This window comes from Esox lucius, chromosome 8, assembly GCF_011004845.1.
Source record: "Esox lucius isolate fEsoLuc1 chromosome 8, fEsoLuc1.pri, whole genome shotgun sequence".
Lineage (NCBI taxonomy): Eukaryota > Metazoa > Chordata > Actinopteri > Esociformes > Esocidae > Esox > Esox lucius.
Window position 1 is genome coordinate 11164131 of NC_047576.1, and position 15624 is coordinate 11179754.

The following is a 15624-nucleotide window of genomic DNA, read 5'->3' on the forward strand; positions in this document are numbered from 1 at the left end:
TCATTTGACACCTATTTGAAAGTTGAAAACAAACAAGCACTGTCAACAATTATTAAATGATCAATATGTTTTTAAATGTAGCCAGAAAAGTAATCAGGAAGTAGCAACAGAACTTGTCAAGGAGTTTTAACCCAACTCCAACCACTGAATCTATTGAGAGCCTCAAAATATACACATTAATAGTGTAGTAAGAAAATGTACTCAAACTCCAATAGAGAATATTACAATAGAGAATACTACAGACCAGGTATTCCAAAACAGTTCAAAAGTTCTACCAAAACAGTCTCACTTACAGTGGGGAGAACAAATATTTGATACACTGCCGATTTTGCAGGTTTTCCTACTTACAAAGCATGTAGAGGTCTGTAATTTTTATCATAGGTACACTTCAACTGCGAGAGATATAATCTAAAACAAAAATCCAGAAAATCACATTGTATGATTTTTAAATAATTAATTTGAATTTTATTGCATGACATAAGTATTTGATCACCTACCAACCAGTAAGAATTCAGGCTCTCACAGACCTGTTCGTTTTTCTTTAAGAAGCCCTCCTGTTCTCCACTCATTACCTGTATTAACTGCCCCTGTTTGAACTCGTTACCTGTATAAAAGACACCTGTCCACACACTCAATCAAACAGACTCCAACCTCTCCACAATGGCCAAGACCAGAGAGCTGTGTAAGGACATCAGGGATAAACTTGTAGACCTGCACAAGGCTGGGATGGGCTACAGGACAATAGGCAAGCAGCTTGGTGAGAAGGCAACAACTGTTGGCGCAATTATTAGAAAATGGAAGAAGTTCAAGATGACGGTCAATCTCCCTCGGTCTGGGGCTCCATGCAAGATCTCACCTTGTGGGACATCAATGATCATGAGGAAGGTGAGGGATCAGCCCAGAACTACACGGCAGGACCTGGTCAATGACCTGAAGAGAGCTGGGACCACAGTCTCAAAGAAAACCATAAGTAACACACTACGCCGTCATGGATTAAAATCCTGCAGCGCACGCAAGGTCCCCCTGCTCAAGCCAGCGCATGTCCAGGCCCGTCTGAAGTTTCCCAATGACCATCTGGATGATCCAGAGGAGGAATGGGTGAAGGTCATGTGGTCTGATGAGACAAAAATTGCAAACACCACTTGTCGTGTTTAGAGGAAGAAGAAGGATGAGTACAACCCCAAGAACACCATCCCAACCGTGAAGCATGGAGGTGGAAACATCATTCTTTAGGGATGCTTTTCTGCAAAGGGGACAGGACGACTGCACCGTATTGAGGGGAGGATAGATGGGGCCATGTATCGCAAGATCTTGGCCAACAACCTTCTTCCCACTGTAAGAGCATTGAAGATGGGTCGTGGCTGGGTATTCCAGCATGACAATGACCCGAAACACACAGCCAGGGCAACTAAGGAGTGGCTCCGTAAGAAGCATCTCAAGGTCCTGGAGTGGCCTTGCCAGACCTGAACCCAATAGAAAATCTTTGTATGGAGCTGAAAGTCCGTATTGCCCAGCGACAGCCCCAAAACCTGAAGGATCTGGAGAAGGTCTGTATGGAGGAGTGGGCCAAAATCCTTGCTGCAGTGTGTGCAAACCTGGTCAAGAACTACAGGAAACGTATGATCTCTGTAATTGCAAACAAAGGTTTCTGTACCAAATATTAAGTTCTGCTTTTCTGATGTATCAAATACTTATGTCATGCAATAAAATGCAAATTATTTACTTAAAAATCATACAATGTGATTTTCTGGTTTTTGTTTTAGATTCCATCACCCACAATTGAGTACCTATGATAAAAATTACAGACTTCTACATGCTTTGTAAGTGGGAAAACCTGCAAAATCGGCAGTGTATCAAATACTTGTTCTCCCCACTGTATGTACTGTATATTATTGCTGTACTTGTTATCAAAAATATTAAACACTTCTACCCATATTGTTCATATTCCTCATTCTACTCTTTTTAAAATTGCTGATAGTTTTCACGGTTATGCATATTATTGTTATATTTTTTGCTATATTTTTGCTTTATATGTTTCTTAATTCTTACTACATAGATGTCATGTGCCATGTCACAAGAATTTCATTGTGCAGGATGACACTGTGTTATTCTGAGAATTTGATTAATAAACTTTGAACTTCTGGATTTCCTTTGTTTGTATCGACTAGTCGACTTCTGCCTGTTCACATCTGATCACTCTGCCTAATCGTGGATCTTGAGTTGAAATAAAATTCTACCTGCTCTGCAATTGGGACAATACCTCCGCCTCACCTGAGTTGTCAGCGGGATATACAAAGTTTGCGAGAATCATTTTACTGCATAGGATCGTGACCCAGTTCAACTCATTCAAAGTATTACTTACAGATTGTAAGTAATACTTACGATTGCTATGTTATAATACACAAAGTACACATTGCCTCTGGATATTCTGGGCAAGGGTTGGGGATTAACCTGTTCACTATCGCCCCCTTTAGCTGCTGTCCAAGCTTCTATTCGGTTAATTCATCATCTGTGTATTATGGCTAGAACAAGAAAGGCTCTATCCCCCGAAATGTTTTCTTCCTGCTCGTATTCAGAGTCAGACATAATATATACTGTTGTACGATCCTACAAACACTAATTACTGACTGAGACAGAGCTGAATTGTGTATTGTTTAAAAAAATTACTATGTGCCTGAAGTAACAACTCGGGGTAAGTGGACTTTCACTGAAATATGATTTTTGGACAAACTATTCCTTTAACATAGGCTGAAAGTAGCAAGCTAACGTTAACTGAGGGGTACTACTCGAGTCAAATAGTTAGCTAGAGCATTACGTAAATAGGGATACAATTTAGCATAGGCTACTAAAACACCAAAACTTAACATTAACTGTTAAAAATGTTATCAATGTATGCTAAAAATCGATGGAAAGCTGGCAACCTACACGTTTATCAACTTGACCGTCTTTTTCAGGTATGGATCCATTTTCTGTTCTGATTTCAACAAGTCTGGGTAAATTATTGAGTAGGCACTAATTGGAGGCAGCATTTGTATGATGTCATCATGAAATCTTCTCACAAATTATTTTACAGTATTTCTAAACGACAAAATACAAAACACTTAAGTATTTTGATCCAAAAAAATGAGGCAATTTTCATCAACCCTATCAAACACAAATTACAAAATCCTATATTGTATTTGAAATACATATTTGAAATACATCATAAATACTGCCCATCCCTGCCCACCAAAGACACTCACACACCCATCAGAGACAACACATCCACCAAAGAGACTCACACATCCACCAAAGACACAGTACTCAAAAGATCCTTTTGTGTGATGTCTATTGCTCCGTAGACGTTTCCAAAACATCAACATATTGCAAAGTGAAAAAAACATCCATCCATGACAGACAGACAGGCAAACAGACAGGCAGACAGACAGTCTGGCAAAACAGACAGGCAGGCCCGGCTCAAAAGGAAGTTTAAGGAGATATTAAGACTCTGTCTTAACCGAGTTCCTCTGGCGATGGAAGTCTTAATGCCAGCCAATACAAGTGTCAATCACACAGTGACTCTGATCTGTTTCTTCACCCATTTTTGTTCTCCTTGGGTACATTTCTGTCGTTGATATTCAGAGCAGCGGATGAGCAGCGGATGAGCATCGGGTCAGAAAATAAAAGGGCAACCGCTTCCAGCTGAGTGTTTCAGTCATTTGCTTATGTCATCATGTGATATTTCTGTGCAGGGTTTTTAAGTCCTCTGATGATTAGACACCATGTGCTGCCTGCCTTCCTAACCCCCCAAGCCTGAAAAACACACACCCTTCTCTCTCTGAACACTGACAGCTCTTTGCTAGGGAGAGGATGGGAGCGTGGAGACAGAACAGGGGTTGTTATGGCAATCACCAACTCTGTGTCCAAGAGTCTGATGGGCTAAGCATCACCATCAGTTTGATGGCATACAGGCTGGAAATGACTGATTCTATCTGATCCCTGGCAGACTCATTCCACCTAATTACCTAAACGCATGACATTTACCGCCAAGCTGTTGGTGGAGTGCGGAAGAGAACAAAACACACACATGCATACACAAAAACGCGCGCACACACATTCACATTCACACACACACACACACACACACACACACACAACCAGGTGTCAGCCTGAAAACGGGGCAACCCTTTCCAGACTAAATGTATGGCTATACGTGTGGAGAAGTAGTATTAACTATCTCCCAAGGTAGATGTATATCTGCTCCTCCTCTCAGCCAGCAGCTGCTTGCTCAGGCCGTCAGGAGTGGAGCACTGTTATCTGTAGGCCCGCCAGGAACTCTTTCGGCGGCAGATAGAGCCTGGGTTTACAGTCCCAAGTCCACTGGGGAGACCATTAGAGGAGAGCGGGCTGGGGCCTCAACACTCTACACCTCTCAGCCTGCACAATACCGGATTACCACATTCTAATGGCTCCACAGGGGCTCTGCAGGGGCCAAACCAAGGCTATATCAACCACCGCTGATTGGGTCAGGGAGGATGTGAGCAATATTCAAGTCAGGTGCGTGTGTTGACGTGCCGGAGCTGAGGCAGGGAGTGAAGCAGTGCTTCCCAATGTCAGGACCGCTTCCCACGTCTCGTCTTCCTGCTGCCACGCTCTTCCAGGCACCTGCACCACCCGTCACCTTTCCTGCCTTCCACACTCCAATCCCTCCTCTCTCTTCCTCTGCCAGGCACATTAAGGCTCACTCTGACAGGAGATGATGTGGATAGCTCCTGGAACACATCCCTAATGAAGCATGTTGAATGAGAATCAATGCTGTTTCCTACGCTGACGCACAAAGGAAAGACAGGCTTTTTTCCCTGGAACAGAACAGAACAGACTTGGCAAACAGAGACATGCAAGAGCATATGGACTGAAAGCTGTAGCCAGAGTCATTTGACGGCATTTTATTATTCTGGTTGACTAGTCTCTGCCAAGTTGCCTGAAAACTGCGATAATTTTCTTAGCGCCATGTTGCTTGTGCAGATGCAAGGCTCCCGAGAGGTGGACTGAGCTCAGAGGATGGAGGGTGGTTGGTTTAGACATGTCTGAGTATTGAGAGACAACAAAGAGTTGAAGCCCACTCAATCTGCTCCATGTTTCCCGCTCACATTCCTCTCGACTTGAGTTATTATAAAACATACATCTTCATTAGCATTAATGGTCTATAAAGACCCAGAGGAGGACCCAAATTAATTTGTCTGCTTTCCTCATGGATTACGCTGAGTCATGGTTTGCATAAGGCCCACAGTGGCTCAATGGCCCCAGGCTGTTCATGGAGATGCCTGTTTTAAAACACAACACCACGCACGTCACCAACCCCAGGCTCAGGTTCAGTGGGACCAAAGAATGTTTTGTGTTGTACAGAGAAATAAAGAAGCACCGCTGTTCAACCAATGGCATAGTGCTGCTCTGAGTTCAATGATGCAGTAAAGACCCGAACGTAGCAGTGAGCTAAAGCTGCTTACTTCAGCCCTTCAGAAAGAACTACTGACTACACGCGTATGTCTATGCTCAGTCATAAACTGCTGCCACGTAAAAAAGTGTTGCGGTGCATGCAGGGGCGTAAGGAATTACACTCGCATGCTTTATCATTGATATACTGTGTGTACCATCTACAGGAACGGAGTGAGGTGAAACAAGAAGGGGGAAGAGAGATAGAGAGATAAAGGGAGAAAAAAGAGCAAGAGGTGGAGAGAGAGAGAGCAAAAATGGAAAGGGAAAAGGTAGGTAGGAGTGGATCTGATGTGGTAATTCGGCCTGTGAATGTGTTGTGTTCTCCACCACAACATCCTCCTCTCATCCTCATTGAGTTGCAGTTGGCCTTGCATTAATCTCTACTGCCAATACCACAGCACAGGGGGATTTAACACATTTATTACACAACACTCTTCTCGCTCGCACCTCCACAACATTGAATACTTATGCGAAGTATGGACAAGTAGCCAAGCAGGCGGAATAACGAGACTTTAGCAAAGCAGTAGCATTCTTCATTAAGGGCTCTGAGTTAAAGCTACACACAAGAAGGAAGCATTCTTCCTAGAGATAAAGGCAGCAATGAGTCAGTCCCCAACCACAAGCCTGGATTAATTAGATGGAACACAATGCTTTAACAGGCTTTGTATTCAATTTGTCTACTTATTTGTTCTGGAGTAGCTGTGATTTATCTCCTGAGGATTACGTGGTTGTTTCTCAAACTCTGTCTATGTTTGTTAGAACTAGTACTTCAGCACTCCAGCCATTTGGCAGGTAGGAACTGTGAGGACTGTCAGTAATCCCATAGACTGAAGACAGAGGAAATGCCTTGGGGTGCTCAGTGTGCCTGTCTGTTGGTGAAGGAGCTCTTAGATTCTTTTAAAGAAGGCAGTGAACAGGGAAATGCTTTGGATATGGAAGGGTTTGCGAAGGTAGAAACATCAATCCAGACTGTGTGAGGGAGAAATACCAGGATAATCAGTATATGTGTGTTTATTTGAGTTCATACGTGCATGTGTGTATGTGTGTCAGATGTATGTGTGTGTGTGTACATGTCTAGGTCTGTGTTTGTGCGTGTGTGAACACCAAATAACACCAGAAGTCAGCCGTGTGACTGGGACTTTCCACAAGGAGACAGACTGACTGATACACTGTTTGACAGCCACTGTCTGATTGGCTGGTACTCCGACGGCCACCTTGTCTGACTGGCTGATACTCTGGTGGCCACACTGACATTAGATTGATAGTAGAGGAAAATGTGCTGCATGAGATAGATGTGAGGCCTCAACTGGAAAGGCTAACAGTTTGCTAGGTAGCATTAGTAGGTAGTTTTATGGATACCTGATAGGCTGTCTCAGTGAGCATACAGGTCTACAGCAGAGGGACAAGGGACATGGTCATTGGACCAGTTTGGAGGAAACATATTGACTCTCATCTGTGGTCTCCATGGAAACTGTCTGGAGGGTTTTTGAAAACGAGGAGCGAGGTGGAGGAGATGGGAAGCGAGGAGCATGAAAAGAGGCTGAGGAGCTGTGAGGATGAGAAAGCATCAGGCAGAAGGCCTTGGACCATAAATTACATAGGAGAGGGAGAAGGTTAAAGTTGAACATAATAGGGATGGCTGTAGGCCAATCCACTTATGGTAAAGAGATTGACTGCTTTACATTTAAAGGGATATTATCAGATAAACTACCAGGTTAGCGTTCCTGAGAGTTCTTTATAGTATTGTAAAGTATCTTCCAAACTTCCTCATGGTATTTGAACAATTGTAATGTCGTCCCTTCAGGGATGAATCATGTATTTGCGAGGTGTTGTCAGCGCCCCGTCCTCCCAGTCTGCTCACAGGCTGCTCTGATTCAACCATGAAGACAGTCACACAGCAGACTCCATGCTGCACCATCAGGCGGTGTGTGGGTGTGGGTGTTTAAGGGGAGAAGCCAGTCCTCAGCCTCATCTGTATTAGTGCTGTGGTTCTGGTGGACTTGTGAGGGATGCGTGGTGTAGGGCACTGATTGGATGGGAGGTCCTGAGTAAGAGGTGGGTCTCACACCAGCAGAGCAATCACATGCATGCACGCATACACTCACACACAAACACACACACACACTCTGACTCAATGGGCCTCAACCCTTCACACATACAGTATAACTGATTAGCCTACACACACACACACACACACACACACACACATTACATGCTCTTACTCTCTTGTTGGTATTTTAGTATGTTGCTAGGCAGCCATTACTCTTCCTAGAGTCCAGACAGAAAGTAAAAACACAACAAAAAGGCATTCAAATATTCAGTGAAATACACTACTATATACATGTGCAACATAATTTGGTGACAAAAACCCCATTATAAGATACATAATGAAATATTGAGTGCATAATGTCAGTATGGGTTAAGTTAAACCTTATTAGGTCATTGTCCTGAAGGACACAATCCATGCATGAGTTGTCATTTCAGATAACGATCACTATACAGTGTCTGTTTAGTTTGTTAGTACGCAACTTATGTTTAGTTAATATTTATTTCCTAAAATTACAATGCCTGGTGGTTGTTCAGTGGTCGGCTGTAGCAGCCTATCACCAATAATACAGAATCAGAAAAGCATTATAATTTATATATTGACATTTGCCAGAACAGAAAATGACACTGCAAGCAGTTTTGACAGTTATAGTAGGCTAACCCTAAATACGACCAGTACTCACTACCAGGGAAGTAGCAGAATGACTGTGTAGTACTGGTGTAGTCAGCATTTCGCACCCGAAGACTACGAGAATAATATGATGGGTAATGATTTGTCAACACAACAATGGGTTTTGAAGCCACACGCTTTTGTCAGTATTCCAATAATCCAGTATTCACTATAGATATTCAGACATTCATCAAAACAACTGGTGTACGCCATAACACAGTCCTTATTAGAAGTGGATCTGAAAATCCCAGATGGAAGAAATGAATGGTGAAATAAGTCAAAGAGCTGCTTTTCTTGCTCGGTTTTACGGGATTATGACTCACACTATTTCAGTCAACTGGCTAATTCTATAGCGGTCCCCTAAGTTTCCACAGATGTAAGAAAGTTTGAGCATGATTGAAATGTCTAGGCTACAATATATTCTATTTTTCTCTCCTATCACTTCACCTTCTCTTTCTTGTTCTGTCTCTTGTGTGTCTGTAAAGTTTAACTTTGTTTGGCTGTATCTTTCCATTTGTGTCATTCACCAAGGAAACTCTGGTTCAAACACTTCATTTATATATAGAAAAGTATTTTATAAAATATTGAATTACAGTTCTACCCTTGTAGCTCACTGGCATATACAATAGTCACGAATTCATGGATTGAGGTGTAATGTAAATATAGCTACACAAAAATGTAGCAAGTTAATTATCTCCACTGTCAACTCTAGCTAGGCTTGTGTAGCTTGGGTATTAACCAAAGTCCTAATCAATTTTTATATTAGGAAATTAAATGACAAAGACAAGAATGTTTGAGAGGTGTTCTGTTAGGAGACATACTGAAGGTGTAGAGGTGAGGTAGAAAGGGCATCAGAGATTTGGCCTTCCACTGTGTTGGTACATGCAACATTAATATCATTTACAATGAAAAGAAGGGACGTGGAACCTCTAACCATGTCAGTTTGAGTGAACTAATTCTATCCTATAGCATATCTACGGAATGAGTCCAATGTCCAGCTCTATTTTCAAACCAAGCGTGCAACATATAATTTATGTCATTGTTCTCTCTTTTCTCCTCCTTTGCTCTGTATATATTTCAATGTTACAAAGAAAGTCTCTGCGTTTCCCAGACAATTATGTGTGAGGATTATGTGGCTGGGAGTCTATCATTCACAGGTATGCTTTCATGTAATAGAGGCCCCGAAACATTTTCTGGATTTTGAATTGGCCAAGCTGCCATTCATACCCACTTTGTCTTTGAGGGATTCCAGCTGAGAGCAGGTGTTCTGTGGTAAGGTGCGGTGCTGATGCAGTTGAAATAATTCTCTCTGTGATGTGGGTCAGGCGGCACCTTACCTTTCTCACATGTGGCCCCGCTGTAGCTGGGCAGACACAGGCAAACAAAGGAGTTGATCTCATCGATGCAGGTGCCTCCGTTTTGACACGGGTTGGACTGGCAGTCATCAATGTCTGTCAGGGGAAATAGAGAAACAAGCACGGGTTCTGTTCATTTGGCACTGAATGAAAGAAAGGTGACACAGACTGGGACCACCTGGACTTGTCTGTTATATCCTGTCTAGTCGCTTTGGGACAATTATCAGCAGTATGATGTGATTTTTCACAACTGTAAGTAAAAATCCCCAAACTGATCACACAAAACAACATATTTAGCTTTTATTTGGTTTGTAAGTATCTTTTACCACAATCATTGACTCAAACAAAGTTCTTTGTGAAGTATAATATGTACATTGGTTGAGTCATAAAAAATATATATAATGCAATTATCAACATTTAGTCATTGATACAATCAATTAGTCCAACAAAAACAATGTAAGACACATGTTTCAAGGCAAAGTGCTAAAGTGCTAAAGGCAAACTGTTAGTTTGTTTCACTGTTCATATAAGGTAAAACTCTTGCGGTCCATCACACATCACAACTGACAGAAAAATAATTTCCATAATTTTGATCCCATAATCAGGTGTGATTATGACATCTTCTACAATCATTGATGAAAGAAAACGTTTATTGCAACATGGGTTTTAGTCTACTCAACTGTAACAAATACTATGAGAAAGAAGTGAAAGAAATGTCAAAGTTTAGCACACACCACACTAATGTCTTCGGCATTTGGCCATGGTATCTTGTCACAGTGAATATTTTAATTTGCAATGCACTGTGGGAAAAGTCTTTTGGCATGGCAAATCCATATGAGATTGGTCACCAGTGATGTCAGGACATGGCTTCTCCATGCGCTGTAAGAGGGTGACATACCCATGGGGATGGCGGTCATTGACCTTCCACCTCCTTAATGAAACAAGATTATGGGGACAGATTACGTGTCAGGAATCAGGGATTGGCCCAAAACTATTCCTCAATCCCAAACCTAAAATTATACTGTGCAAATTAATTTAAGAACTCAGTGAGGTGTGCTGCAAACATGGATATGGATGCAAACATGGATATGTTTCCCTACATTGTCCAGGCACATGGACCGTTGCTCATTGGCCACTGATATTGCACCCACACTGTGTAGAGTTTTGGCCCGGTAGAAGCCTGCGGTATAAACAAAGATGTACTTGTGATAGTTCGCATCAGCTCAGTTTGTAGCTTTGACCCTGTCTTGGGGCTATTTGATTTACTCAACTTCCTTGCTGTTTATCCTGCTCCATTTTGAAAGACATTGCCTCTGTTCACATTATATGGTAGCCAGTTTTGGTTACTACTACTGATGGCAGTCATGTCTTGTATTTGACAGTGTTGTATTGTACATGGCAATGCAGTGATCTTTTTTGGCTCACACTACCCATACCAAGTTTGTGGGTTGGAATTCCTCTGAGGTCAATTCTACGGCCTTAGGCTGGTGATTCTGTACTTTTTGATCTGCACATACTAGGCAAAACAATGTAAAACACATGCAGTATATTGTAAGAAAGGCCTGTTAGCTTTCTGCAAATGTTTCTAAATGACTGAGGTCATCTTAAGTCAGTCTTCCAACCAGAGACACAATAAGGACCTCACTTTTCAGGGAAACACCGACTGGTTGTCATTAATTGTAATAAAAGGCACTGATTCCGCATCCCATCGTTAGATGGATAGGATGAGGTGCATTACTCAAGAACCTGCGTGCGCGTTCATGCAAGCACAGACACAGACGCGAAAAAAAATTGCAGAGGCGTTTAGAGGCCATGGATCTCTTCATTGTGCAAAAAAGTAACTATATTTCTCTCACGGCTGATCTGAGGCCTGAGGGCACAATCATTAAAACCACAGCTGGCATCCCAGCATCCTTTGCCCTCGGTACATCTGAATGTGTCCCTGGGGGCCCTGGGAGGGAGAACATGTTTTATAGTCCTCTCCGAGAGTGGAAGAGGGAGGAAGATGTTGAGTCCTCAGGTTGGATTAGGAGGATTTGATGGCGAGGCGAAGTGTGTCAGATAAAGGCAGCTTTTGGTGGTTATCAAAGTAGAGAGAGACACAAGAGTTAGTCTGAATCCACACTGGAGGCAGCCCGCCGCGTCTGGACGATGAAACAACAAATCAGGAAGGGGAGATTAGTACAGTGCTCATAAAGACAAGTACTGAGACACTGACTCGGGCTCTAATTGTTCTGTGGCACAGCTACCAGCTGGGACCTCTAGCTCTCCTGAATTACTCTGGCAATCAGGAGAGTTACTGTGGAGTGCAGAAGAGTTGAAATACATAAGTGAAAACACTAATTATATTATAATACATCATCTGACACCCTAGAGAATGTCTTCAGAATTTCACCCCCCGTTCCTCTTGTAGATCTAAACTCCTCTTCCTATCAGTCATCATTCAGCAGACTATTTCGAAGAATGTACAGTTCATGGAGCAAAGTGCCTATTTGTACAGGGTCTATAAGGTAATGAAGTTGGCTCGGCAAAGCCGAAAAGAGGGACCATATTGCTGCAGGTCCTGGTGTAGGCAGTGTTTTCCCTCCTTCCCGTCCTCCCACCCTCCTCGTCCTCTCCTCCCGTTCCAGACATAACAAAGGAGAGCAGAACTGAGGCTGGCCACTCAGGGTCCTCCCAGCCCAGCTGGCTAACTGTCGATAAACTGTAGCCGGGCAGGTGGTGGAGGGGGACTTCTGCCCTGCTTTGTCTGGCTACCTCCCCACAAAAACACAACACAGGCTGGCCTGTAAGCCCAATCTGTCCCCAAGGGCCCGTGGAGCAGCAGGTGAGGGATGCTGAGGGTCATTCATCAGCTGAGAAGTGGAGAAGAAGAGGTGATATGAAATGGACTGGTGAACTGCTGACCACTGTGCAGTCTAAACCCATTTGAGATGGGTGTGAAAATGCCTGAGAATGAAGGAAGGTGGGCTGGGGGGGGGGGGGGTGGGGGGGTGGGATGGAGTCAGACCTGTATGTAAGAATGGAGTCAGACCAATCTACTGTTTCTGTATGCAGGAATGGAGTCAGACTACTGTTTCTGTATGCAGCACAAGTCAGACCAGTCTACTGTTTCTGTATGAAGGAATGGAGTCAAAGCAGCCTACTGTTTCTGTATGCAGGAATAGAGTCAAAGCAGCCTACTGTTTCTGTATGCAGGAATGGAGTCAGACCAGCCTACTGTTTCTGTATGCAGGAATAGAGTCAGACTACTGTTTCAGTATGCAGCACAAGTCTGACCAGTCTACTGTTTCCGTATGCAGGAATGGAGTCAGACTACTATTTCTGTATACAGCACAAACCAGACCAACGTACTGTTTCTGTATGCAGGAATAGAGTCAAAGCAGCCTACTGTTTCTGTATGCAGGAATGGAGTCAGACCAGCCTACTGTTTCTGTATGCAGGAATGGAGTCATTGGTCAACCTTCCACCCTGTTTCTCTGTAACGGTAGTTTCAGTATGCAGCACAAGTCAGACCAGCCTACTGTTTCTGTATGCAAGAATGGAGTCTGACCAGTCTACTGTTTCTGTATGCAGGAATGGAGTCTGACCAGTCTACTGTTTCTGTATGCAGGAATGGAGTCATTGGTCAACCTTCCACCCTGTTTCTCTGTAACGGTGGTTTCAGTATGCAGCACAAGTCAGACCAGCCTACTGGTTCTGTATGCAAGAATGGAGTCTGACCAGTCTACTGTTTCGGTATGCAGGAATGGAGTCAGACTACTGTTCCTGTATGCAGGGATGGAGTCAGACTACTGTTTCTGTATGCAGTACAAGTCAGACCAACTTACTGTTTCTGTATATAGGAATAGAATTAAAACAGCCTACTGTTTCTTTATGCAAGAATGGAGTCAGACCAGCCTAGTGTTTCTGTATGCAGGAATGGAGTCAGACCAGCCTACTGTTTCTGTATGCAGGAATAGAGTCAGACCAGCCTACTGTTTCTGTATGCAGGAATAGAGTCAGACTACTATTTTTGTATGCAGGAATAGAGTCAGACCAGCCTACTGTTTCTGTATGCAGGATTGGAGTCAGACAAGCCTACTGTTTCTGTATGCAGGAATAGAGTCAGACCAGCCTACTGTTTCTGTATGCAGGAATAGAGTCAGACCAGCCTACTGTTTCTCTTTGCAGGAATAGTCGGACCAGCCTACCGTTTTTTTGTATGAAGGAATAGTGTCAGACCAGCCTACTGTTTCTGTATGTGAATAGAGTCAGACCACTCAACTGTTTCTGTATGCAGGGAATGGAGTCAGACCAGCCTACTGTTTCTGTATGAAGGAATGGAGTCAAAGCAGCCTACTGTTTCTGTATGTGAATAGAGTCAGACCACTCAACTGTTTCTGTATGCAGGAATGGAGTCAGACCAGCCTACTGTTTTGCTATTGCCAGTTTGAGAGTGTTTTTTTTTACCCCACTTCAACATGGCAAGATTTATGCTTTCAATTCCAGTCGTGGCCACGGCATATGTGAACTTGAAGCCAAATAAAAAGTAAACAGCTCCCTCTTTTATAAATGAGACCTCAGACGCAATCAACAATATTCTCCACTGGGCCCAGAGTCAGAGTCCATTGAGTATAATCTAATAAAGGAAGCAGAGAAAGGATCAATATCATGGTCAATGACAGAGACTGGCATTAAAAAAAGTTCCCCAGGCATATTTTCTTTCTTCTGCCATCTCTCTCTCTCTCTCTCTCTCTCTTTCTCTCTCTCCCACTCTCTCTCTATCTCTGTTCAATCTTTAGCCCTGTCACAGACAAATGGACACTCTATGCTCTGCCATGCATTGACAGTCATTAGTTTAGTATCCACCTAGGTTTCCACAATCTTCACGTTAGCATTCACCTAAAGAGGTACCCTTTTGTTGAAAGAACAGGCACTACTCCCAATGGCAAGGTTAACCACACCAGGAAATAACCTGTCCTCAACAACCACCACCTCGCTGACAAGGCAGCATAAATGAAAACTAAGATGACACTATTAAGCTAGATGACATCTCTAGATCACATTTGTTGGCCTTAACACTCATTGAGGCCAATTTACTTGAAAGCATCTTGAAAGGATTATTACAAAGCCATTCTCAATGATTGTTAAACCACTTAAAACTGGGTGATAATGACAGTCCATTTAAAAAGCCTGCAAACATTGTCTTAAGAGAGTCCAACATGCAGCTGTCTGCCAGCAAAACATAATGACAGTTTGAAAGGGTACATTGAAATTCAGTGGCATCCTTCTCTCCTAAATTTATTTTATTACAATATAACATTTGAAGGATAAATGACCCTCTTTCAGAGAAACACACAATGTCCTATTGCTGTTGATAGTCTCTTCCATAATTGCTTTGGCAAAATGTGAATAGTCTGGCCTTTTCATGGAAAAGTACTTTATGAATTGTTCAGAGAAGTGGGATTGTCAGATGGAAGATGTGGAGGACAAAGAAGACACAGCGGAAAGAGAGAGTAAAATAGAGAAAAGGAGGAGAGATAGAGGAGGAATGAAAGAGAGATACGGTCCTGCTAATTGGATTATTTGTACTCAACAGGTCCTTGTTAATGACCTTATGCTTCAGCAGAGCATAGCAAGGCTCTATTCAACACTTCACAACACAGAATATACAGCCGCTGAGTGCCTATGTGAAACAACAGCTAAGCTAAGGCTTACACAAGGTTGCAGTAAGATGAAGCATGCACGGACACACACCCACACACACAAACTGCTGCATGGTAGCGCAAATCAGCTAGAAGGCTGAGATCTTGTTTAGGAATAACAGAGCTACGGAAGAACCAGGGCGGGAAACTATGTGCCAACACCTCTTTGACCGGATGGTGTGTCGATACGGGTCTGCAAACCTAGAAATGCCAGACAAGGAAATATATTTCAAGACAGGAAAGGACTGGAGCAGGAGGAGAGCAAGGTTCAGCCGCCAGTCTTGTCTAATCCATGCTTCTATACCTACATAACTAGAGTATTTAGTCCAATTTCAATCATAAAGTTTAACTGAATTAACTGAACGTGAAACAAAACCTGGTCTTTCCTTAA

The 15624-nt window shown here is 42.9% G+C and overlaps 1 protein-coding gene across 1 annotated transcript in view; it reads right to left on the minus strand.

Annotated features, from left to right (window-relative positions):
* The window catches only part of ncanb (neurocan b), a 143113-nt gene that overhangs the window by 19086 nt on the left and 108403 nt on the right, over positions 1-15624 (minus strand). Inside the window, exon 11 of the mRNA XM_010871573.3 lies at positions 9529-9642. Within this exon, the coding sequence (XP_010869875.2) occupies positions 9529-9642 (114 nt within the window). The remainder of the gene's footprint in view (positions 1-9528; positions 9643-15624) is intronic.